Source organism: Nuphar pumila, chromosome 13, assembly GCF_984573655.1.
Source record: "Nuphar pumila chromosome 13, dmNupPumi1.hap1.1, whole genome shotgun sequence".
NCBI lineage: Eukaryota > Viridiplantae > Streptophyta > Magnoliopsida > Nymphaeales > Nymphaeaceae > Nuphar > Nuphar pumila.
This window is the reverse complement of record NC_143261.1, coordinates 7781668-7808949: the sequence shown is the minus strand read 5'-3', so window position 1 is coordinate 7808949 and position 27282 is coordinate 7781668. Positions and strand designations below refer to the sequence as shown.

The following is a 27282-nucleotide window of genomic DNA, read 5'->3' as shown; positions in this document are numbered from 1 at the left end:
GACAGTTAAACACATGAGATGGCATGCAAATAAAGTTCAACACGATGAAAACAAGATCACGCATCCTGTTGACGCTGAAGCTTGGAAGCACTTTGATCGTACTCATCAGAACTTCGCAATGGAAGTGCGAAATGTTAGACTCGGTCTATGTACAGATGGATTTAATCCATTTGGGGGTAGATCAACTCCATACTCATGCTGGCCAGTATTTGTAACTCCATACAACCTTCCACCAAGCTTGTGTATGAAACGTCCAAATCTTTTCTTGTCTCTGTTGATCCCTGGTCCGACCTCACCTGGCCAAAATCTTGATGTATATCTAAGGCCATTGATTGATGAATTAAAAGTACTGTGGGATGACGGTGTTACCACGTATGATGCCCACAAAAAACAAAATTTCAACATGAAGGCCGCTGTTCTATGGACAATCAGTGACTTCCCTGCATATGGTATGTTATCTGGTTGGAGCACACATGGGAGGTTGGCTTGTCCGTACTGCATGGAGGATTCCAAAGCTTTTAGATTGAGGCATGGAAGGAAGCCTTGCTGGTTTGATTGCCATCGTCGATTTCTACCCAGCGATCATCCGTTCCGACGTCAAAAGAATGCATTTACAGCAGGCACAACTGAAATGGAAGGTCCATCCTCAAGATTGTCTGGCATAGAGATTTTAAGAAGATTGCGATACTTTCCAGATGTATTAACAGATGCCCGCAGTCCTACACCCTTCCGTGGATTTGGGAAGGAACACAATTGGACGAAAAAATCTATTTTTTGGGAACTACCGTATTGGCCGACCCTATTGATACGACATAATTTGGATGTGATGCATGTAGAGAAAAATGTGTTTGATAATGTGTTCAATACAGTAATGAATATTAAAGGAAAAACGAAGGATAATCCGAAGGCCCGTATGGATTTAAAATTAATATGTAAAAGACCAGAATTGGAACTCAAAGAGTATAATGGCAAAGTACTGAAACCAAAGGCGAAGTACGTGCTCGGACCTGATCAAATAAAACATGTATGTCAATGGTTGAGACAACTGAGATTTCCAGATGGATATGTCTCTAACATTGCTCGGGCTGTGAAGATTGACGATGGACAGTTATATGGGTTGAAGAGCCATGATTGTCATATCTTTATGCAACGATTGATACCCCTAGCATTCCATGATATGTTAGACAAACCTATATGGGGGGTATTGTCTGAGTTGAGCGGATTTTTCAGAACATTGTGCGCATCGGAGGTCATTGTATCAGATGTAAAGAATCTCGAGGACTCTGTCATCACCACTGTTTGTCTGTTAGAAAAGATATTTACGCCAGCATTTTTCGATGTTATGGAACATTTGATCATACATTTGCCATATGAACTAAGGGTTGGTGGCCCTGTGCAATATCGATGGATGTACCCATTTGAAAGGTATATGTTTTTTTATATTTGTCTCTTTAATGACAGATATTTAAAATTTGAAATGTATATTCTTGTCAGATGCATGTTCGACCTAAAAAAAAAGGTTCGTAATAAAGCAAGAGTAGAAGGCTCTATTTGTGAGGCGTACACTTTAGAAGAGATTTCAAATTTCTCATCTATGTACTTCGAACCTCATATTTCAACACGTTACACATGCCCGCCCCGTAACGATGATGGAGAACAAGTAACTGTAGCTGACAAGCTGTCGATATTTCAACGACTTGGGCATGCATTTGGTAGTTGCCGATCAAGGCTATTGACAGATCGAGAGCAAGATGCAGCACACATCTATATTCTTTTTAATTGTTCAGCGATCGACCCATACATCGAGTAAGTATATGTATATGCAACTCAATTATAAATCCTTTTATGTTCTATATGTGGATACATGGCTCGGTAATATAAGTATTTGTGGTTTGCAGACGATTTGATCTGGAGTTGCAAAGCAAAGTTTCACATCTCACTAATGCAGAAGTACAAAAAGAACGTGAAACTAAGTTTGTGGAGTGGTTGAAACAGTTGGTAAAGAAGCTAACATAAATTTTGTACTTATAAACAACACTAAGTTACTTAATTGATCGTGATCACAATAATTGTTTATGTCTGTGCGTAGGTTCGCCATGGTGATGTTAAAGATCAAGGAATATGTGATTTAGAAAATGGTCCGACCAAAGTTGTGCAATGCTACAACGGGTATATCGTAAATGGTTATCGATTCCATACAAAAGACTACGGTATAAACAAATCAACGATAAATAGTGGCGTGTGTGTCAAGGGTAGCAGCTACGGTGAAAATGAACATGATTACTACGGTGTTATAGAGGAAATAATGGAGTTGACTTACTTAGGCATGAATAACAGGGTTACGGTATTCAAGTGTCATTGGTTTGATCCAACTGCAACAAGACTCGACAAAGCTTCAGGCATTGTGGAGGTGAATCATAAATCCAGGTTTGGAACATATGAACCATTCATATTAGCCTCGCAAGCTCAACAAGTTTATTATACTTCATATCCGAGTATAAAAAAGTCAGATAGAAATGAATGGTGGGCAGTTTGCAAGGTGAAATCCAAACTATACCCCGAGTATGATCAGTTACAGGAAGATGAGTTAGCTGAAGACAGTGATTACTATCAATCAGATGATGTCTGTGACTTCGCTTATGGTCACGATGTTGCGCATGATATGCATGTCATATCTCCATTAGCTGATGAAACATTCATAGAGGAATGTGATCCAAATGATGTACCAAGTGGATGGGCAAACAATGAAGAAGAAGAAGAAGAAGAAGAAGAAGAAGAAGAAGAAAGTCAAACTAGTGACGAGGAAGAATTCTCAAGCTAGTGAAAAAAATCTTATACTACAAACCTCTATTTAAATGCATTGTAATACTTGATGTGAGTTGTATTGCAATACTTGGTGTGAATGATTAAAAATTTTATTTCAATGTATTGTAATACTTGATACGAATGATTCGAATGCATTGTAATTTATCTGAATGTATTATAATTTATGCAATTAACGAATGATTTGAATTAGTGCAATACTTGATGTCAATGATTTGAATTATTTGAATGCATTGCAATGCTTGATGTGAATGACTTGAATGCATTGTAATACTTGATGTGAATTATTTGAATGTATTGTATGACATATGTTATTTGTTAGAATATGGTTCGTGGAGGTTATAGTGGTCGCTCATCCAGTAGTAGCCAGGCTCAACCTTCATCTTCACGGGCTCCTGTGATAGGTATATCATATAACTAATTAGATGCTTGATTAGTTCAAATGCACATTCTGAGAACTTGGTGTGTATTTTTTTACAGATGATGTTGCGCCTGTATACGACCCACCTACACCAGTTGATCGCACAAGTCAACAGCCAACACAGGAAACAGGGTCTTCACAGGTTGGCACAAGAAGACTCATTCGAATAGTGTATATCGATAATCGACCGTAAGTATTTTGTTTTCAATTATTGCATATCTTTTAAATATTTTATATTGATATTTACTGTGTAACAATTCATGTGTAGCACGAGGTTTGAGCCACAAGAAGTAGTACGGGAGATTAGGAATTCACTTCTTCAACATCTACCAGGACCAGTTGCTCAATGGAAAGAGTACCCAAAGGAGGTATTAGACAGATTGTGGTCCTCATTCATGGTATACAGTTGTTCCTCATAGTTAATGTGTTTCATATTTAATTTATTTAAGCAATGTCTACTAACTTTCTGAAAATATTTGTAGGCTTCGAATCGCTTTGCAACTACGGTGGAAGAAAATGATGCAAGGAAGGTGTGGCAGAAGGTGGCTGCCAATCGATTTGCAGACATGCTGCACACTATGAAGACTGCAGCAAAAAAAGCATCTGGCGTAGTAGATGATCCATTACTGTGGAAGGGCCATGGTCCTATTACTATCAGGAGAGATTACTGGGATGAAATGTGCGATATGTGGGCGAGAGATGCATTTAAAAATCGCTCTGCGAAGGCTTCACAAAATCGATCGAAGATGCCCGAAGCCCATCTACACACAGGTGGATCTAAGACATTTGGGAGCCACCTAAAGAAAATGGTAACTCATCAATATATAATATTAATTTTATAAGTATAGTTGCAAATTTGTGTACTAAATCTTTTGTCATTTAACTTTGCAGGAAGCAGAAAAAGGAGGCAGTGTACCATATAAGGATGTGTTTGTAGAAACACATAAACGGAAGACCACGGGAGTCTTCGTATCAGAGAAGGCGAGAACGACAACGGTATGTATTAATTCTATTAATAATCATTGCAATATATATGCAAGTCATCATAATGTTATCATTAATTATTAATGAATACTTTAAACATTATTTTGTAGGAGGCATATGAGCAACAAATGGTAGAGCGATATGGTGAAGACGCTACTCAGCATCCATCATTTGATCCTACAGCATGGGTGACTGCAGCAGGTGAACCCAAAAAAGGTCGCGTGTTCGGGTTTGGGAGTAATATGAACACTTCACCAGTTATTGGTTCTTCCAGTTACGGCTCACCAACTTCTTGCGCCGACATAAGCTCCAAGCAGCCGACTATTCTTTCCGGTGATGATGTACGCGAGATCATTAATGAATCACTGAATAACTACTTCCAATACACCGTCGCCCCCTTTCTCCGAAATGAGATCAAGGCCGCTGTTCAGGATAGGGGATCTTCGATTCCAGGTCCCTCTCAGGTATAATCACATATATAGTTTTTTTGACTATCTTAAAGCACATCTGAGCATGGTAGAATCACATATAGAGTTTTTCTAGATGCCTTAGAACACATATGAACATGCTATAATCACATATTCAATTTTTTTACTGCCTTAGCATACATATGAGCATGATAGAATCACATATATATATATTTAACTTTTTGTCTGTCTTAGAGCACATATGAGCATGATAGAATCACATATAAAGTTTTTTTGATTGCATTAGAACACATAAGCATGCTATAATCACATATTCAGTTTTTTTACTGCCTAAGAACACATATGAGCATATTATAATCACATATTCTGTTTTTTGACTGCCTTAGCACACATATGAACATGCTATAATAACATATAGAGTTTTTTAACTGCCTTAGAACACATATGAACATGTTATATATCATTTATGATAGAATCACATATAAAATTTTTGGCTTTGCCTGCCTTAGAGCACATATGAGAATGCTATATTCACATATTCAATTTTTTTACTGCCTTAGCACACATACGAGCATGATCGAATCACATATATAGTTTTTTGCTTGCCTTAAAGCACATCTGAGCATGGTAGAATCACATATAGAGTTTTTTTATATGCCTTAGAACACATATGAACATGCTATAATCACATATTCAATTTTTTGACTGCCTTAGCACATATATGAGCATGATAGAATCACATATAGAGTTTTTTTATTGCCTTAGATCACACATGAGCACATGATAGAATCACATATAGTGTGTAATTTATTTCATTATATTTTGTTTATCAATACTGACTGTTCTTTTCTTGTGTAGGCTGCTAGCGATAATCAGGGTAGTGGAGCTGAAGGGACAGATAAAGACAATGAACAAGAAGACGCACAAAATCTTGGCGATGATTAGAGGACTGTGTTGAAGAAGTTCTATTTTTTTTATTTTTCCTAATTGTAATTGTTGAATTGTAAATAATTAAACTTCTTAGTTTTAAGGTGGAACGATTAATTATTATAGATACTTGTTATATGAATTTTTTTGTGTGGTTTGTTTTTTATTTACAGGAAATATAAATTGTACAGGAAATATAAATTGTACAGTTCTCCGTAATTAATTTTTAAATAAATTTTTTTTGATTTTTTTTCGTTTTTGCGACGGATTAGCGACGGATGATTCTGTCGCTATTCATATTAATCTAGCGACGGCTTAGCGACGGAATTAAATCCGTCGCCACGCCGTGGTCGCCGTTTAGTACCGGCGGATTGGCGACGGAATATAGCGCTCGTTATTCCGTCGCAATTAGCGACGGACTTGGCGACGGAATAATTCCGTCGCCAGTTAGCGTCGAAATATTCGCGACGTAAGCATACTGTCGCCGCGTTGTCGCTAATCCGTCGCTAACCATGTTAGCGACGGATTAGCGACGGAAGGTGGTCGTCGCTAATCTACTGCTCTGTTGTAGTGTTTGAACCTAACCAACTTTTGGACCTTAAAGCGCCTAGGTCCAGCCACGGCATATTTGAAAATTTTGAAATAATATAAATTTTTGAAAATTATTTTTTTATAATATAGTAACATTTTGTATTTGCTTATATTGGGATTATTTAGGTTTTTAATTGTGTTTGTTTTTAATTGTATTATAATTAAATAACTATTTACTATGTTAGTTGTAGCTGATAAAATTGGGCAGGTAGGGTTTAATTAGTAGGTTATGGTTTAAGTCAAAGATGTTCTAAGCTGGAAAGCTTCTTAAAATAGCTTTAAAAGTATTTAGGAGAGTGCAGCCCCAATAGAAACTCCCTTCTTCTTTAAAGTTTCAAAAATTTTGAAACTCTTCAAGTGTTGACTTTTTAAATTTGAATATTTAAAAAAAAAATTTTCTTAAAGCTTCTAAGGCATGAACAAGGCTCTATAAAGAGTCTTAAACTCTCTAAAAATAAATCTTGAAATTAATTAAAATTAATTAATTATTATTTATTAATAAATAAATACCTAGAAGCTTTCAAAAATCATATTATTGAACTAGAACACTTCTAAAGTGATATTATATGGGTTTAAGGGCTCTACTTAGAGTGCTAAACAATTGTCAAATTAAAATTTTGGAATAACATTAATTAATTAATTAATTAATATTAATTAATAAATAAATTTCTAGAAGCTTCCAAAAAAGTTCAAATTAACTTGAGAGGATCCTTAACATTAATTAACTCCAATTTAAAGGTTTTCAATGAATTTAAAGTTGTAAAAATCGTTGGGCATAAATTTTAATATAGATCTGGATCAAAGATCCAAATTCATCTAAAAAATCTAAATAAGTCTTTAGCTGAATCAAATTCAGATTAATATGTGTCTTGGATAGAGACAAAATTCATATTAATTTAGATCAAATCCGTTAGATCTGATCCGATCCGATCCGATCCAAATCTGGATTTAAACCGATAAACTGCTCAATTTTTGAAAAATATGATTTTCGGGTCAATCGTAGCCCTAATCAAGAAAAATAAAACATTATTATGCTCAGAATTTTAAGACGCATCCAACGATATATAACGTGAATACAAATTCTAAATTTTACAAAAAAAAATAACCCAAATTTTGCTTGAATTTAAAGGTAAAAACAAAACTTTTTCTTACATTTTGATTGACTCATTTAGGCCTTGACAATGAGACCTGGGCCAAGCCTAGATTCCAAAGCATCGGCTAAAAATTGAGAATCAAATGATTTTTCTCTCAGACTTAGCCAATTTTTTGAAAAAAATCTAAAAATGACTAAGTATAAAAATACGTGATATTAAATTCTTACTCTCTTAAAAGAATTTTGTCCTCAAAATTAGAACATACCAAAAAAGTATAGGTAACACCATAATCAAATATCACACGAGCCTAATAATCGGTAACTAAGATGATACCTTCGATCAGATCAGTCTGATTACCCTTTGTGGTAGTTGTAACAGCATAAACTATCTCGTTGATCCTTTGTTGACCTTGCTGTTGATGAGGCCTCTGTTGTTGCTACTACCGTCCCTGAGCCACTGACTGGTTTGGACAGTAGGGAGCGATGTGCCCAGGCTGTTGGTACCAGTAGCAAACTCCCTTGAACATTAGACAAAAACCTTGAGGATGACTTTCGTTACACCTGCGACACACCGATTGAGCCTTCCTCGACTGCTGCCCCTGTTGGGTCCGCTGCCTCTAATCACCCTGCACCTTCTCACCTACAGGTGGGTTTTTCCTCACAACACCAGCCGAGCTACCTCCATTGATGCCCTTCTTCTGCAAGTCGCCTCTAAACCTCTCTCATTCCTCGTTCAGGACCGCCGCAGTCTCAATCGTCTCTGCCAGCGTAGTGGGTCGACCTCCCAACACCCAAACTCAGAGTCTGTCCTTCAGCCCACACACATACTTTATCGCTCTTGTCTTCTCATTCTTGAATAGGTTCGAACAATACTTCTCAAGACTCCAGAATCTAGTGGTGTAGTCCACTAGACTCATGTTTTCCTAAGTCAAGTCGAGAAACTTTTGTTGCATCTGCTCCTCAGCGTAAGAAGTAAAATAAGCGTTCAAAAACTCTTTCTTGAACATCTCTCAGGGAATCACGTTCATGTTGGCAAACTTCACCCTTCACAGGGTGTCCCACCACTTCTTGGCATCACCCTTTAGATGATACGTGCCAAAAGCAGTCTTTCTGTCCTTAAGGACATATAGAACATCAAACGCCTGCTCAGTCTCCTCGACCTAGTTCTCAACTGCTACTGAATCGGCCTTTCCCAAAAAGTTGATGGATCCAACTTTAAGAATGGTTCGTAAGAAACCCCATCGGGGTTCAGAAATTTACTGTGGTATTATCTTTCAGGCTGATTTTTTAAAGCATTTTCATGTTCATGAATTATGAGCCATTGATGTTTTACAGTCTTAAAAATTGAATTTATTGATCAATTAAAAATGATTGAACACTCCAAACATAATTCTATGATTATATTCATTTTTTCTTTAAAGCTCAGCTAGAGTTAGGCAGACCCAACAGGATATCTCTTACGCCCCATGTGGCAGTGGGATTCAAATTTGGGCCACCTCCTTACCACATGTAATTATATCCAATATTTGGTGACTGTATCCACAGAGATACGTAGAGTGTCACCAATGAGAACCACTAAGTTTTAGCGTTCACATTATATGCAGAATTGCAACATGCTTGACTGGCATCCATCTTGGCATTTCTCCTGGGTGTAGTTTTCATCCATAGTGACAAATATTTTATCGCTTGAAAGTTTAAAATAGCTTGCAAGATCTTCAAAATATCGTGAGATTTATGAAAAAACATAAACACCGCGATTTAAACATGATATTTACGTTTACGATTATTTATCGTGAAAAAACAATGTATTTTTATTTTTAAATAATTTTTATTAATATTCTCTTATAAAAATTTTTATTGCCAAGTTTTTGTCCAAAAAATACAAGATCTATGAAATTTTTTCAATTTCTCGTAAGTTTTTGAAAAATGAGATTTTGCTGAAAAAAACATTTGTCACTATGTTTTCATCTCTAGAAACTTTGGAATGGATGGTCAGCAGTAATGCAGCTGAATGCTAAGCATGCAATACCACTGCATAAAAATTGGCCTCATAAATTAAAGAGTTATCATTTGTTATTTTATTAAAAGAGTAATGCATTTTTCGTAAGGTCTCGTTAGCTCCTTCAAAAAAGTAGTTTTAAGTATTTTTTCTCACGTCTAACACCGTAGATGTGATCTATAGGTTTTGTTTAGTGGGAACCAACTTTTGGATGGCCAAAAATATGACCTATATATAGGTTTAACTGGTGATCCAAAATCAATGGCTACGAAGGTACCAGTTTTTCTAGGCTCATAAAAACATATTTTTTCGTCAAAAAACATGATAAAAAAGTCGGTTCTCACTAAATCGATCATGCTAAACATATTTAAAAAAATTAGACAAAAAAAATGAAAAAAGAAAACAATAATTACCTTGCTTGCTTTCTTTTGTTGCTCTATCGATTTGCGCCCTAACACTGTTGCCTTGCTTTGCTGTTTTTACCTAAAAAAATGTGTGATCTACTTTGTGTGCTTCCCTCTTTTAAGTATTTAAAACATTTAAAACCTAAAAAGCTAGGCGGAACGAGAAATGAGACCTAACATGTTCAGTTCTTTTATTTAAAATAAGCCAATCAAGAAGAATCGACATCACATGCAAATTTACTAAAACCTAAGCCTGAAATGGGTAAAAATCGGTTCTTCTGGTTGGAGCTAGGGGTGGGCGGGGCCGGCCCAGCCCAGCCCAGCCCAGCCCAGCCCAGCCCAGCCCAGCCCACTAATGGACCGGGCCCGCCCAGCCCACTAATAGATCAGGTGGTCCCGATCAAAGCCCGCCTTACAATTGACAAGCTGTACCTATTATATTATATATATAATATATATCTAATGTTACATAATATATATATACACACAGGTCAAGCATGTCTATGCAGACAATGTCAGACCAGTTCGGGCTGAGCTTGGACTTAATTTATAGGCCTAGGCCCATGGCGGGATGGGCGGGGCCTGCCCGCGAGCCACCCCGCCTATTGCTCACCTCTAGTTGGAGCTATTCTTTAGCAACTGAGGCAGAGAGATCCATAGGAAGAGAGGCCTCCCCTACCAACTGGGGTCTCTGCTTGTCTGGTAGGAGAAGCTAGTGCACTTCACCTTGTGTTGGGAAGTTTCAGGTTCAAAACCCATTGGTATAGTTGTATTTCTAATAGGGTCTTTCCTTTAAGAAAAAAAGAAGCCTTCCTATTATTACTGCCGTCTATCTCTAAGATGGACGGTGGGAGGACCGTTATGAACTGCATGGTTTTGAATACAATGGTGGTTGTTTTTTCACGGTGATGGCGAATAAGACATCTCTATCTAGGGGTGGCAATCGGGTCGGGTTGGTGGGTCGACCCGGCGGGTTGACGGGTCAACAAACCTCAACCTGAACCCGACCCGTTTATTAAACCGGTCGGCTGTGGCAAACACGAACCCTACCCGTTTATTAAACGGGTAACCCGACACGACCTGCCAACCCGTTTAATAAACGGGTTGGCGGGTTGGAGGGCGGGTTGATGGGTTGGCAGGATGGCGGACGGGTTGGCGGGTCGACCCGCCTGCCTAACCCGTTTATTAAACGGGTCAGCCGGGTTGGCGGGTTGGCATACCCCTAACACGAACCTGACCCGTTTAATAAACGGGTTAGGCGGATCGATCCGTTTATTAAACGGGTTAGTTTAAGCCCAACCCGAACCCGCCTAAGAGGCGGTTTGGCAGGTCGTGTCAGGTTTTGCCACCCCTATCTCTATCCAAATCAATACAAATAAACAAAATGTTGATTCCCTCGTTGATTCAGAGCCCGGATAAGAACCAAGTTCTCTCCCCCACTAGAACACCCAACGTCATATACTAGACCAGAGAGAGAGAGAGAGAGAGAGAGAGAGATGGCGAAGGGAGGCATGTCTCATGATAGCTCAGTTGAGGTTCAGGATGAAAACATGGCAGTTTGGCTTGTTGCCGTCAACACCCTCAAGATCCAACCCTTCAAACTTCCACCACTTGGTAATCACCTCCCTCCTGCTGCTATTCACTGATCTTTTTTAATGGGTCTCTTTTTCTTTTTTCATTTTGGTTTCTTTTGCAGTGATTTGCTCACTATAGAATTCTTTGGTGTCATTCCCACTGCTCTTCACTGATATTTTTAATGGGTCTCTTTTTCTTTTTTTTTTCTTTTTGGTTTCTTTCTCGGTGATTTTCTCACCTATAGAATTCTTTGGTGTCATTCCCACTGCTCTTCACTGATCTTTTTTAATGGGTCTCTTTTTCTTTTTTCATTTTGGTTTCTTTTTCAGTGACTTGCTCACCTATAGAATTCTTTGGTGCCATTTGGATTTACGGGTTTGGTTAGTTATTCAATAAAGAATTTGATTGATCTTGGCAAGATATCACGATGGATCAGTGTTGTGCTTTTCTTGACTGACTTCTGCCTGTGGTGGATTTTAGGTTTTCTTGTTAATTGATTGGTGATTGGATGTTGATGGAGAAAAAATGAATTGGAGATAGAATTTGATGGTTTGGTTTGTCATTTTTAGGTCCCCATGATGTTAAAGTGAGGATGAAAGCTGTGGGCATCTGTGGGAGTGATGTTCACTACCTGAAGGTATGCATATGCAAATTCTTTTGGGGGGTTGCCGTTCATCTTTTGATCTCAAGAACCAGTTGGCGTGAACACTTTCATGAATTTTAATTGTAAATACTTGAATTTTGGAATTTTAGAGGTCCTTAATTACAGAGTGCCAGAGTAAGTCCGTATCTAGCATTCCTGCCTTGTAGCACAGATTTTAGTAATACTTCTTGTATGTAAGGTTCACCATCTTCTACACATTAAGGGATGACGGGAGCGTCTTTTTCTATTTCCTTTTCTTTTCTCTCTTTCTCTCTCGTATCTTGCATGATGTACTCCAATTGCAATGGAAATCCTAGAAAAAATTGTGCCTTGTAGAATTGTAGAACAGTTGGTACCGATGAGACGCCTATTCCTCTCCTGTATATCTTATAGGAAAATTAGTAACTCCTAAACAGTTTTATATCCTAAAATGCTTAACACTTCAGAAAAACATGGTTACTGGTATTTCTTGCTTAATCTGAACCTCTAGATGTGTTTAGCATTATTTATTTACTAAAAAACATGTTTTGTACCAAATCAGTTTAACAAAAATTTTTGATTTCTTCATCATCAAGTTTTAGTGCGATAGAACTGTTGATTTTTTTTATTGCTCTAAAGCACATAAACATGGAAAGAACCTTATCTGAAGCATGTCTGTAAGTTTAGATCAAGCAAACACCACCACATGTTTATTTTAGCGGCATAGATATTCATCATTCCCTGCATTATAGTTCTTTGTCTTTGGATATGCTTTCATGTTGTCTGTCAAATACAGATACATCTATGTTTTTACTGTGAAATAGGATGTGATTTGACTGAGTGGGTGAAGAGACGGCTATTGCATGGGGACTAATAAAGTACTGTTTTTTTCTTTTTCTTTTTCTTTTTTGTTCATCTTTTCAGACACTGCGCTGTGCACATTTTGTGGTTAAGGAGCCTATGGTTATTGGCCATGAATGTGCTGGAGTTATCGAGGAAGTCGGTAGTGAGGTCCGCAATGTGGCTGTGGGTGACCAGGTGGCGATAGAACCAGGAATCAGTTGTTGGCGCTGTGATCACTGTAAAGGTGGCCGATACAATCTGTGCCCAGATATGAAGTTTTTTGCAACACCTCCAGTACATGGCTCTTTAGCGAATCAGGTTTGCGGCCCTAATCTTCTTTCTAATTAATAAGATCAAAATGAAATTGAAAAGAAAACTAAGCTTGTCTTTTACATCTTTTAAATTCTTGTAAGAAATGAAAGTAGAGGAAGATAGAGTGACGGAGAAGCGATTTTTGAATGATTCATTCTGCCATGAAAATACAGTCTAATAATATATAAGATGGTCATGTTGGATCGTGATCTCCTATACTGTGAGATCTCCACGATAATAGCTAGCCTCTAACTAATGCTACATTTCAGGAACATTTTTAGGAAACGTCCCTAACTAATGTTACATTTCAGGAAACATCGCCCCTAACTAATGCTACATTTCAGGAAACGTTATTTTCCTGATTTACACATAGCCCATGAGATACTTCTTATCGAATTCTCAACAAATGAAGCAGAAAGATAAATAGAAAGATAAGGTAAAGAGAAAATATGAATGGTAACTTCCAATATGCCCCCTCAAGTTGGAGCATGTGGATCTAATATGCCCAACTTGGTCTTCAATAGAGAAAACTTATCAATACCTAAAGCTTTACTGAACAGATCCGCACACTGAGATGTGGTGGGAACAGACTATGTCTGGATCGTGCCGCTTTGAAATTTTTTTCCAAAGAGGTGGCAGTCGATTTCGATGTGTTTGATACGCTCATGATAGACCGGATTGACGGCGATGTGCATAGTTGCTTGATTGTCACAAAATAAGAGCATGAGCTGAGGGTGTTGGATTCTGAGATTCGCCAATAAATACTTGACCTAATTTAATTCACAGCTTGCTCAAGTCATTGATGGATACTCAACCTCCACTAATGAATGAGAGACAGTTGACTGCTTCTTTGATTTTCATGAGATCATACCATTCCCTTTCAAGACGGAGTAGCCCGAGGTGGACCTTCGGGTCATGGGGCAGGATTCCCAATCTGAGTCACAATATCCCACGATATCCAATGTACTGGTCAATGACAAGAGGACGTCGTGTCCAGGAGTGCCTTTGCTGTAACTAAGTACCCTCAGAGTTGCCTCCATGTGTGGCTTGTGCGGTTGGTGCAAAAATTGACTCAAGATATGGACAACAAATAAATGAACCACCCAATTAGACGTCAGTATTTGCTTGGATCCTCCAAGATGTCACCATCTTCGGTGTTGAGTCGCAATTGCGGTTCCATAGGAAAATTTCATGGTCGGGTGCCTAGATAGCCCATGTCTTCCAAAATATCGAGAGCATATTTTCGTTGGGATAAAAATATGCCCGGTTTAGATTTAGACACTTCAATGCCTAAAAAATATTTCAATTGACCTAGGCCTTTGAGGTGAAATTGACAATGGATAAGAGATTGATCTCTTCGATTTGTGTTTGATTATCACCAACAATAATAATATCGGTGACATATACCAATATGAAAATCTGACTTCGTTTCCCTATTCTGAAAAACAATGAGTAATCTGCCTTATATTGAACAAAGTCAAGCTGCCTCAATTACGTAGAGTTTGGCAAACCAATTTCATGAGGATTGCTTGAGTCCATAGAGGGACTTGTTGAGATGGCAAACATGTTGCGCCCACTTGCTAGAAAATCCGAGAGGCAACTGCATATAGACCTCCTCATGCAACTCTCCATGGAGAAATGCATTATTGACATCGATTTGGTAGAGGTGTCAATTTCTTATGACAGTAATGGTAAGGAGGCAACAAACCATGACAAGTTTAGTGATTGGTGCATAAGTCTTATTGTAATCGAGTCCTTCGATTTGAGTGTATTCCTTTGCAACTAACCGTGCTTTGTACTTTTTTATTGAACCATCTGATCTATATTTAATCTTATAGATCCATTTGCACCCAACCGTTTATTTCTCTTTAGGTAAATCCACAACAGGCCAAGTATTGTTCTCTTCAAGTGCTCGAATTTTTGCGGCCATGGCATCACACTAATGTTGGTGCTTCATGACTTGGGTAAAGGTTCTTGGTTCAGAGTTTTGAGTAATGGCTGCTAGAAAAACTCGGTGATAGTGAGAAATTTATTATATTTAAGGTAGTGATTAAGGGGATAATGATTACTTGGAACCACAACACCTGAAGCATCTAATTGAATCACAGGAGCTGTAGAGTAACATTTGAAATCCTTGAGATACGATTGCGGTTGATCGGTCCTATTGGATTTTCAGATTTGTGGATCTTCTTGGGTAGATGGTTCAATGCTGGCAGGTATTGGATCCACAACATTTGGGATATATGAGCTCGGTTGTATGGATGGATCTTGTTCTTGTGTGATGTTATGATGGGTAGACACAGGTATATGATCTTGATGTTGCAGTTCAGGCTCTTGAGGCTTGAAAAACGGTATGGGTAAAATATGTCCACCATCATCATCAGGAGCTTTATGATTTTGAAAAGGAAAAACATTTTCATAAAACTTGACATCTTTGCTGACAAAGATTTTATATGTTTCAAGATCATAAACTCTATAACCCACTTGACCATAGGGATATCCCACAAAAATCCATTTTCGAGCATGGTTGTCAAGTTTATGAGAATGATGAGCATTAAAGGCTTAGCAAAGGCACCTAAATATTCTAAGATATTGTATTTGGGTGCTTTGTTATGAAGAACCTCATATGGCATTTTTCCCAGCAACAGTTTGGAAGTAATGCGATTTATAAGGTGACACTAAGAATGCATTCCCACCAAAAATTGATGGGTAAGTTAGCCTAAAAACAAAGGACACGTGCAACATTTAGTAAGTCCCTATGTTTGCATTGGTTATTTGTCGAATTCAAGACTTCAAATCTTATCAATTCCAATAAAGTAAATGAGCGTATATCTCATGATCATTGTTCAATTTGTCATATTACCAAACAAACTAGACTCCCGTTTCTCAATAGTTCTATATCTTCTTCCAAACCACTTGAATTGATCCATTGTAATTTTTGGGGAGGATATCAAACCCCATCCATGTCAAGAGTTTACTATTTTTTGACCATAGTCGATGACTATAGTCGACACACATAGGTATACCTCATGCAATATAAGTCTGAAACTTATAATGTTTTTAAAGATTTTGTTATGATGATTCATGAAATGAAGTAAGCAGAATTACAAGAACAAAATGCAAAGGCACATACAAGTCCAAGAGTGGACAATACAAAGGCACAATACAAGCACAAGAGTGCAAAAGCACAAGTCCATTATGGGACAATACAAACTGCCAACAAAGGGCAATACAAACAAGTAGAAGAATAAGAGGTTATTGATAATATGCTTGGAAAAGCATTGAGAGAATAAGGGGGAGAAAACCCCTATTTATACACAAAAAAGGAGGAGAGGGAGTGACCTTGGAGACCTCCCAATTAGAGTCATTTTGAGCTCCCAACGATCACATTCTCTATGGTCTAAAAGACCATAGAGCCCCTTAAGGAACTCCCTAATTACAAAAAACAAAAAACAAAAAGAAAATAATAAAAAATACTATTTTTGATAAACAATGGTTATTACACGTGAAAAGACAAAAATGCCCCTATATATGTATATATACATAAATATATATTTTAACACCCTCTTTCAAACTTACGTCGAAGTAACCGAAAGTTTGTTAAGGAGAAAAATAAACAAAGTTGCAGGAAGAGCTTTGGTGAAAAAGTCTGCTAGTTGGTACTCTAATGTAACATACGACAACTCAATGGTCTCTCTCATATATTAGTCACAAATATAATGACAATCCATCTCAATGTGTTTGGTTTGCTCATGGAACGTGTGGTTGCTTGCAATATAAATTGCACTCTTATTATCGCATCATATCTTCGAAGGTTTTGAGATTATTATTTTTATTGGGATTCTCCTGAAATAGTAGGTTCAAAGATGAAGATTGATGATGAGATTCTCCTAAAAGATCCCACACCTTACCGACAACTGGTTGGATCCCTAACATATCTCAGCATTATCAGGCCTGATATTTCTCATGCAGTACATGTTGCTAGTCAATTTCAACATGCACCTACTACAGTCCATATGAGCGCCATCCTTCGTATCATCAGATACATAAAGGGTACAGTAAACAAGGGAGTATTTCTATCTTCTACGTCTGAATTAAGTTTAATTGCTTATACTGACTCTGATTGGAGAGGTGACACAAATAACCGTCACTCCACCACTGGTTTCTGTATTTTTTTAGGTGAATCATTAATCTCTTGGAGATGCAAGAAGCAACAAAAAATATCGCTATCATCCACCGAAGCTGAGTATAGAGCCATGACATCTACTACCATGAAGATTGTTTGGATTCGCAACTTGTTGGAAGATATGAATATTCAAGTTCAAGGGCCCACAAAATTATGTTGTGATAATAAAAGTGCAATTTACATTACCAAAAATCACACATTTCATGAGCGCACGAAGCATATCGAGATGGACTGTCACTATGTTCGTGAACAATATTTAAGAAAAACCATTGACCTTCTTTATGTTACATCAGAATATCAACTGACAGACTTCTTCACCAAGGCGCTGTGTTCTCCAAGATTTAACTTCCTTCTTGGCAAACTTTCGGTCGTGACACCCTAAGTTTGAGGGGGAGTGTTAAAATATTATGTCTCTTTTAACTGTAAACTGGAATACCCATCAGGGGTATTTCAGTCTTTTTACTCAATAGGTGTCAGCCACCCTAATGGGCACATTTTTACTTTTTCTTTTTTTATTTACTTTTGCCTTTTACACCTTTTTCTTTTTACACTTTTTTTCTTTTTGACTGTTATGAAAGGGACAACTCCATATAGTTGTTGGAGCTGCCCCAACAGTCACAAATGTGACCGTTGGGTGCAGCTCCAACAGTCATATTGAGCTGCACCCTGTGGCTTCTTTTTGCATTATAAATAGGCCTTAGTGGCCCTTGTAAACATATTTTTTTTTGTGAGAGCATATGCAATATCAATGCTTTTGTAAAGCCCCTCTTGGGAACTTATGAATTGAAGTTCATTTTGTTTCATGGTTTTGTGCATGTGTATTCGTGCACTTGTGAGTGTTCTCCTTTGTGCCTTTGTGCACTCTTTGTATTTCTTGTATTGTGGTGTTACACACAATCTCTTTTTGTAGAGATTTTCACACAACAGGCCCAACCGACCCTGGTCGGCTGGGTTTGTGGTTATCCTACCCCAGGTCGGGCCTGGCAGGGGACTGTCAGTCCTGTCCCAGTCTTGCTCAAGGCCGGACTGGGCTTGGCAAGGCCCTGCCAGCCCCAGGTTAGCCGGGACAGGCCAATCGAGCCCTCCCGCTGGGTCTGACAGCTCTGGCACAAGACCAGCATGGGCCTGTGCAGGTGCTGTCAGGGCTGGGCAACCCGGACACAGCCCCTGCCCTTGTTGTTTTTTTTATTACCATGGCCCAGCCGACCCTGTCGGCTAGGGTTGACGCTCCAGGGACCCAACCGACTGTGGGTCGGCAGGTCCAGCAGTAACCACAAAACAGGAAAATACACGTTTTTTTTTTGGGGCATGATCCAGCCGACCCAGTCGGTTGAGTCTGCCGTGAAATCGATCCACCCTGTTTTCCCATCTTTTTCCAGGGATTCCATCCAAAGAAAACAACACAAAATCGAACCGGGGTTCGATTTCTCATCCATTTTCACAAGAGAGAACCCGTACCTTAGAGCCAACGCTTTGGAGGCGGTTGATGCAGCGGGAGGAAGGTCGGTTGAGCCTTGACAGTGCTGCAGCGAAGAGAAAGCCGCTCCCACTGACCTCGTCTGCTTTGGCACCGTGAAGGGGGTTCGAGAGGGAGGCAGAGAGAGAGAGAGAGAGAACGAGAGAGGGAGAAAGGGGAGTTCATGACTCCTTTTGTAGGAGGGAGGCCTCCCAGAAAAGGAGATTTCCTTCCTTTCCCCGACGGCTGCGCACGACCCCTCCCCTTGCTTCCATTGTGTTAGGGTTCCTTCAAAACCCTAACTGCAACCTTCCCTCCTTTTTATCGGGCAGACCTCTGCCCTTTTACTTAAGTTTTTTTTTCGTTACACAGGGCGCGGCCCGGGTCCGGACCCAGGACCCGGAAACCAACTCCAAGTTGGGTCCGCGTCTTACCCATTCGATATGGATCCACAAGTTGGATCCTCGTGTTAGATTTATATTTTTATTTTAAATATTTATTATTATTATTATTAATACATCTAAACATAGATGATATTAATTATATATAAATACCCTTTATGGGTCCTGGATCCGAAATGCGGATCTCAGGCCCATTTTGCATATTTCGAATTATTTTATTTTATAAACAAAAGTAATAGCAAAAAATCACGATTATTACATATAAACTGGTTGTTGTGCAATGGCTTGCACTTTATGATTAATATAGTTACTTGTCGGTAAATTGAAGAATTTCGTGGTAATTGCATGCATTGTGAGCTTCGTTATAAATACTTAGTCAGTTACCCTGCTTACTATGCTTGATTGCTTGGTAGAGTTAGTTACGCTCTGCCTATAGAATCAGTTGGATTGTTATAAATGCTTATTTTGCTTGTTCAACACTTTGGTCCTTACTGCTCATATATTTAGCTATTTGCTTTACTGGAGTTTTGCTTGCCATACTCAACAACATGTATGGTTAGCTCTGTTTTGTTTCTCCTGTTTAGTAGATCAATTATCTTGCTTATTGCAGTCTTTGTTTTTCCTTGTCTTTTGCACCCCTACTATTTTTTCACGAAACTGACCCATTTCATGGGCAGGTGGTGGACAGGTTGAGGTAGCTTGCGATGGCACGATGACGTGATGAGATCAAGATGAGACCCTTTGCTTGATGTTTCGCTCCTGAGGACATTTTGGTAAATATAGTATAGAGTTTCTTTAAAAGCATCTCTTTAGATTAAAACTCTGAATTATTAAAATTGTGTTACCAAAACTCCGTTTCTTCTATTTATTTCAATAAATATATTTGAGTTGTAAATCGGTTTGAAAAAGGGGAGTTTGCGCTGTAATGCACCCAAGGTCTAGGGACTTGCTATTTTAAAACATGTTTTTTCGTTGAACTTCTGTTTCAAACTCTGATAAATGATTGATTTTAAAGCTTTCAACATTTTTCATAAAAGGTTTTTAAGTCCAGGATTTTGGAGCGTTACAAAGATTGTTTGAATGGTGCATAAAATATGGACTTGTCGTTAATTCAAGATAGATCCTTGAACCGTTGGAAGAAGTATTGTTGCTGCTGTTGTCGAAAATGATACGAGCCTCTTAGCATCCCTGATACCATGTAAGAAATGATAGCAGAGGAAGGTAGAGTAAGGTAGAAACAATTTTTGATTGATTCATTCTACCATGAAAATGCAGTCAGATAATATATAAGATGGTTGTAAGGAAACGACTTTGAATATATTAGGTTCAATACTGAACCAATACACATGCACATAAAGTGCGAATATACCCACTAAAGGGGAAAACACAAGCACATAATGTGCTAACACATAAACCCACAAAGGGGCAAAAATGCCTATAAGGCATTAGTTGATATTATTGAAGAGAGGAAGGGTGTAACACCTATTACATGGAGCAAAAGCTCCTCCAAAGGAGTTAATAAATTACAAGGGGGAGACCCCTATTTATAACAAGAGAGGAGCCACATAGGAGGCTCCCAAAGGAGTCGTTGGGAGCCCCCAACGGTCACATTTGTGACCGTTGGGGGCTCCCCAACGACTCTTTGGGGAGCCTCCCTAGGTGGCGCAAACCACAAAAATGAAAAAATAAAAAAAGAAAAAGAAAAAGAAAATTACAAACATATTCCAAATGGAATATGCGTAAAAAGGGAAAATGACTAAACTACCCCTATGCCTAATAATAGAGAAATATATATTTTATATATATAATTAGGAAGATACATATGCATATATACCATATATGTATATGTATCATCCTTTATATATATAAAATATATATGAGATTACAAAGATTGAATGATACATTTTAACAATGGTTACATCGTGATCTCCTATATTGTAAGATCTCCACAATAATAGCTGGCCTCTAACTAATGCTACATTTCAGGAACATTTTTAGGAAACGTCCCTAACTAATGCTACATTTCAGGAAATGTCGCCCTTAACTAATGCTACATTTCAGGAAACGTTGCTTTCCTGATTTGCAAAGAGCCCATGACATACATCTTATCAGATTTACAACAAATGAAACAGAAAGATAGATAAAGAGAAAACATGAAACGTAACTGGATGATAACTTCCAATAATTCTGGATCATGATTCATGACAAGGTGTACTTTCAAACTACAAAAATTTCTTCTGTTAGAAATTTTTTAAATTTGGAAAGAAACCGAAGCATGATTCCCCACATTGCCAATTTACAAGAGCCTTAGAAGTTACTTCATGGTTTTAATTGTCAACAAAAATCTCTTTTCAGCAACAAGACTGCTATCTGTAAACCAATGTTGCTGCTGCTGTTGTTTCAATGTTGTGAATGTGCTTCAACACCAATGCGACCTTTTGCATCACAAAAAAAAATGCATAAGAAACTGTATCAATATTCATCCATGCATCTTAAAACGGTGAAAATTAATCCTTTTTTTCCTATTGTCTTCTTATTTTTTGCAGATTGTACATCCAGCTGATTTGTGTTTTAAGCTACCTGATAATGTAAGTTTAGAGGAAGGGGCAATGTGCGAACCACTAAGTGTTGGCATACATGCTTGTCGGCGTGCTAATGCTGGTCCTGAAACAAATGTCTTGATCATGGGTGCTGGTCCCATTGGCCTTGTGACCCTTCTGGCAGCTCAAGCTTTTGGTGCTCCTAGAGTTGTTATTGCAGATGTCGATGAGAAAAGGCTGGCTGTTGCCAAATCTATTGGTGCACATCATTGTATTAAAGTTACTAACAATAGTCAGGTGAACAATCTCCTAGGAACTTATATTATTCATTTCCTAGAACAAACTCATGAAATCCCGTAAGCTTTGTTCTGTGTCATGGTCAAACTTGAGCAAAGGGAAGAGCTCATGAAGCTAGAGGCTACTCTTGATTGAAATGGCCTTAACTGGTTCGCTACATCTAGAGAGACAAACTAGTCTTTGAATGATACTTGATCTATTGATTTAACTGGGCTTTAGCTGGTTCTTTACAGCTAGAGAGAGGGTAGTCTGTGGCCCTCAACTCACTTCTCTTTTTCATAAAATTCATGCAAATTGGTAAAGTCCTTTTTAACATGGTGTACTTGATAAAATTGTCACTGCATAGGGGTAAGTTCATTTATTAAGATAAATGTCATTTTGGCAGGATGTGGATGAAGAAGTTACTCAGATACAGGAATCAATGGGAGAAGAGATCGACATAACTTTTGATTGTGCAGGCTTTAGCAAAACAATGTCAACAGCTCTCAAGGCTACTCGTGCAGGTGGTAAAGTTTGCCTTGTGGGTATGGGGCACAATGATATGACTGTCCCTCTTACTCCTGCTGCTGCAAGGTTTGTTGAATTTCTTTACTTAGTCTATTAACTCATTAGCTCATTCTCTGTTTCAAATGGTCAAAGCACTGAATCTTCCTGGCTAACAGTTTCCTAACCAGGAAAAAGAAAACATAAATACTATTTTGATGATCATGTTTATTTTGATCATTGGGCACAGGGAGGTAGATGTCATTGGTGTGTTCCGCTACAAGAACACTTGGCCTCTCTGTATTGAGTTTTTGAGGAGTGGAAAGATTGACGTGAAGCCATTGATAACCCACAGGTTTGGATTCTCACAGGCAGAGATTGAGGAAGCCTTTGAGACTAGTGCTCGAGGTGGTAATGCTATCAAGGTGATGTTCAATCTGTAGTAGTATCACATTCGGTTGCAGAAAGTTCAACTGTCCACTGTGAAGGATTAATTCAGTCTACAGTTTATAACCAGTGAAGACATAGTTAATATATATATATATATATATATATATATATATATATATATATATATATAGAGAGAGAGAGAGAGAGAGAGAGAGAGAGAGATTGAACTTTCAGGTCTTGCTTGGTATGAGGATGGAATTGCCTTGTAGTTTTCTGGTGAATAAATTGTTTATTATAATCACTTATCTTGCAGTCTAAGTCCTCAGTGGTATACTAGAAAATGCTCAAAAGAAAAATGTGAGATTCAATGGTGATTAAAAGCAGCAAAAGAAACAATCTACTTAATCAGACCAACATACTGATCATGTATTTTTGTGTTTGGCTGTCATGTTCACAGTTACAGCTTGCATCATAATTACTTTAGTTTTAAAACCTCGTATGCATCTTAGAAAGTTTGCTTCGGAAACATGAAACTGCATGCTTTCACAGTTTCATGAGCAGCTCGCTTCCGAAATCTAGAAAGCTTGCTTGTGTGATTATGAAAATGATTCTTTTATAATGTCAAGAATTACACTTTCCTTTTTAAATCTGTGTTTATTCTAAAAATCTACACATAATGAGTACTTTGGATAAAAAGGCTTGAAATTCATTTTAATAAAAAGTGTAGATTTTGATGATATTTTTATGTTGTTTTCCACTTATTTCTATTGCTGTCTCGAGCTTGCTTCCTCTTATGCATTTTTTTTTAAGGAAAACTAGCCACACCTGGAAAATTGCTTCCTCTTCTGCGTTTTAAATTCTTCATGCTTCACTCTTTCAAGTATTTCTGAAACACTCGCTTCTTGCACCTATTTCTTACTCTGGCAACTGCTGCTTGTATAGCACATAGTAAGCTGGCTCTGATACGGAGAAGGGTAGTCATTCTTGCGTTCGGTAATATTTGGATAAGTAACATGGTTTGATTTACTTTTCACTGCTTTTTTTTCATAGAAAGGGAAGGGAGCTGTTTGCCTTTGGAGACTTCTTTTCTTTTGACATAGTTAAAAGAAAAGCAATGATTTAAAAATAAAAATAAAAAAGCAAAGGATTCGTCATGTCTGAAAGAAAGGAGCGAGGTTGACTCCATCCATATTACTCGATACAGAAGATACTCTTTCTCCAATGTAAGGCTTGCACTTTTCATAAGGTCAATGTTTAGCTAGAGGGTTGTTACAGTGGTCGGACCAAGTACCTTGGAAGGTACTCTGTCCAATCACTAACAACTACACTCTCCCTCTCCCTTTGGAAGGAAGGCTTGGATCGGATTTAGAACAGCTAATACATGAGGAGTTGGATTCAAATCATTTCTGGAACAGCCAAAAATCGCAAAACATTTATCCTGGATCTGACCCATTTGCATTCCTAGGAGGGGGTCAGGTTGGGGTGTGGCTGTCAGTGATTGGGCTGAGTGCATTTTGCAAAGTACTTGTCATTCACTGATATATGCTCCCACTTAACTACATCAAAGCCTTGAAGGGCCACTATATAAGAGAAGTGAAAAAATTAGGCACTACAATTTTGATGCTTGTTCCTCTAGAAAATTTAAAATTCCTTTACTGGATAATCTTTAGATGGTGAATTTTCCATGCGTCTTTATCTTTAGTGAAGCTTTTTGAAGGTCGGGCATCATTAGAATAAGTTTCATAGCACCCCTTCCGGATGGAGGGTTAGATGCAATGTGATTGCACACTGCTGCACCTGATTGCCTTGTCTTTGGGATATTACCAGTCAACTGTGGCGCCCAACAACAGATGGAGGGTAATCAAGTGCAGCAACACACCAAAAGCGTACCATCACAATTGCACCTGATCTTTCCTCCTTCCCAGATTATTTTGGGTCTGTTAGAGGTAGATATAGGGGTGCTTCCCCTTAGACGGGTATCACTTTTTCAAGCACCCAATCTCTCAATAATATTCATTATTTTTACTTGTAATTCAAGTCCATATGATCTTGTAAGCCCATAAGAGGCATGGATTTGTATTTTTTTGTTCTTTTATTACAGAGGACAGTATGATAATCTTCATATTAAATATTTGCGCCTCTCATTATTTGTTGGTAAACTTAATTCCCACATGTGTCAGTCAATGATTACTAAAGTGCATAATAGAATTGACTCTTGAAAGTCCAAATTGTTATTTTACTCGGGCAAAATACTTCCCATTCAAAACACTTTGAGTTCCATTTTGATGTTCTAGTTCTTATCTTTCAAGCTGCCAAAGAAAAGCATCAGGAAGCTTGAAGCAATATTTCGATCATTCTTAAGGAGTGGATGGTAAACAGACTCACTTGGTTGCATGGGAGGTCTTGTGTAAACCAAAGGCTGTGGATGGAGTTGGCATGTCTTGCGAAATTGGCATTGGATGTCTACGGAAAGGAATCGATATGGGCTAGGAAAGGTATAGTGTGGGGATGAACGTGTATCCGAGTTTTTGTCTCTTGTGATATGAAGGATAGGATGAGTAATAAATTTTGGATAGATCCATGGATTGGTGAGCCGCTTATTTCATTAATTGATGTTAATGAGAAAAGATGTATTTCTCACGTTGGCAGCATGACGATGCAACAGGGTCTACATGTTTTTGGTTCATGCTATGATCCTCCCTTTCTGGCGTTACAATTTATGTGGAGTATAATGTTCAGCATTTCAATCTTGGTGATCAGACTAGATGGAAGGAAAGATGCAATGCTTTGGAAGTCTCTAGATGTGAGACTTGGAGCACTATCAGGGTGGATGCATCCCAACATCAATGGTATAATTTTGTTTAGGATAAGGGTGTGATTCCAAGAGCTTTTTGGGTGATATATTTGTCTTGTTTGGAAAGGCTTCTTGCACAAGACAAGACTTAGAAAGTTGGGTATCATTTTTCTAAACCGTTGTTATCTATGCTTCAAAGAGGAGGAAAGCCATGATCATCACTTATTTTCTTGTCATGGCTCTCTCAAACCATTTGACATTTTGTTTGCAACAGGTTTGAGAGAAAGTGGGTTCCTCATACCACAGTGGTTAGGGAATTGTCTTGGTGGTTCTCTATCAAGTTTGATCAACTGTGGCTTAATTAAGAGGTGTTGGGATTCTGTGTTTCATGTGGTGTTATGGCAGTCGTGGAAGATACAGAATGGTATTCTTCATAATAATGAAATTTTGTTGAAAGACAAAATTGTGCCAAGTGTGTGGTATGCTTGTACTCAAATCTTTATTATTCTCACATGGTCGCCAGAGATGATCTTCCTGGTTAAACTATTTTTGTTAGGTGGTCCGATTGTTGAGGCTCCTGTGGTTCCTGATCTAAACCAAACTGTGTTCGGTTTTGTGGTTGCTGAGTTTGTGTTTTTTAATTGCAGCATATATATCAGCGAGAAAAAAAAAATTTATTAGAGGCTTCCAATGGATGATCAGCAGCTTGAGGCTTATTGCTGTCATTTCTTCTTAGAGGAGCTCAGTAGTATGTCCAATGTTACTATCACCTTCAACAATAAAAGATGGTGTCTATGCATTAAGGAGGCGATGTCGAGGCATGGGAGAGATACGGTTGCACTAATCCATTACTTCTTTTTGTAGTGAAACGATTTTGTTTAAGGGATCCTCTATAATTATGGGCTATGTCATTTTATTATTGGGAAAGAAAAAAAAATTTGTATTGAAAAGACAAGCCATCGGATTGGCTACCCGATTGGGGTGATCATTTGTAATTTTATTCATCTTCATTAATACAGTCCCGAGCCGCGCAGGTTATATGTTCCCCCCACTGGAACACGCAGGTGCGTGTTCTCGGGTCTGAATGAGCGCCACATATGTAAGCACGTGGGGCTCATTTCCCTGTGTGTGTCAGCATCACTTAGCATCAGAGTATGGTGCGTTTGCAAAGACTTAAGTACCCTTTCTTGCCATAAAATGATGTTTTAAGTAAAGGACAAAAATGTCCTCCCACTAGAAAGGGTTAAAATCATCATCATTTTCGCCCTAAGGAGTAAACTCCTCTGCTTTAACAGGAGCTCATCGCAATATGTCACCCTAAACGTTCTGGATCACCCTTTGGCGATGCACCATCTGCTGTAACAGGAGCTTCGATTGATGACACACCCTTTGCCGTCGTCGACTGTCGTCGGAGCACCCTTTATTGTTGTCTGCTGTCGTCGGAGCACTCTTTGTCGTCGTTTGCTTCCGCTAGAGCACCCTTTATCGTCGCCGTTATCTATTATCGTTGGAGCACCCTTTGTCGTCGTCTGTTCGTGAGAAATAGTTGAATTACAAAAAAAATCAGCATTCTGTCTATTGTTCATCATAATATGAGGGTGCAAACATCGAATTGAGTAGACAGAGAATAACGATTTACAACAAAGATAATGATGACAACGTCAAACTGAGTAGAGTAACGATTTATAATAGAAATCAAATACGAGAGTAATG

The 27282-nt window shown here is 38.3% G+C and overlaps 2 protein-coding genes across 3 annotated transcripts; both read left to right on the top strand.

Moving 5' to 3' along the window:
- Positions 1–4470: 4470 nt before the first annotated feature.
- Positions 4471–5778, top strand: LOC149817661 (uncharacterized). The gene is made up of 2 exons (XM_089984342.1): positions 4471–4692; positions 5515–5778. The coding sequence occupies exons 1-2, from the start codon at positions 4471–4473 to the stop codon at positions 5599–5601; spliced, it is 309 nt and encodes a 102-aa protein (XP_089840468.1). The 3' UTR covers positions 5602–5778.
- A 5299-nt stretch (positions 5779–11077) lies between these two features.
- LOC149817660 (sorbitol dehydrogenase-like) lies at positions 11078–26306 on the top strand. Of its 2 annotated transcripts, XM_089984340.1 has the most exons (7): positions 11078–11284; positions 11815–11882; positions 12792–13028; positions 21612–21902; positions 22288–22475; positions 22636–22810; positions 26217–26306. In XM_089984340.1, the coding sequence occupies exons 1-7, from the start codon at positions 11167–11169 to the stop codon at positions 26265–26267; spliced, it is 1128 nt and encodes a 375-aa protein (XP_089840466.1). In that variant the 5' UTR covers positions 11078–11166; the 3' UTR covers positions 26268–26306. The 2 variants fall into 2 exon arrangements, with proteins under 2 accessions (XP_089840466.1, XP_089840467.1); XM_089984341.1 differs by lacking the exon at positions 26217–26306 and having other exon boundaries at positions 22636–23080.
- The last annotated feature ends 976 nt before the right edge of the window (positions 26307–27282 follow it).

What these genes read in the sequence shown, in the direction of transcription:
- LOC149817661 (XM_089984342.1), top strand. Translation starts at nt 4,471, where the DNA reads ATGAACACTTCACCAGTTATTGGTTCTTCCAGTTACGGCTCACCAACT. An exon ending in CGATTCCAGGTCCCTCTCAG is followed by an intron (nt 4,693 to 5,514) that starts GTATAATCACAT and finishes TTTCTTGTGTAG; the next exon opens with GCTGCTAGCGATAATCAGGG.
- LOC149817660 (XM_089984340.1), top strand. Translation starts at nt 11,167, where the DNA reads ATGGCGAAGGGAGGCATGTCTCATGATAGCTCAGTTGAGGTTCAGGAT. An exon ending in ATGGCTCTTTAGCGAATCAG is followed by an intron (nt 13,029 to 21,611) that starts GTTTGCGGCCCT and finishes TATTTTTTGCAG; the next exon opens with ATTGTACATCCAGCTGATTT. An exon ending in CTTACTCCTGCTGCTGCAAG is followed by an intron (nt 22,476 to 22,635) that starts GTTTGTTGAATT and finishes CATTGGGCACAG; the next exon opens with GGAGGTAGATGTCATTGGTG.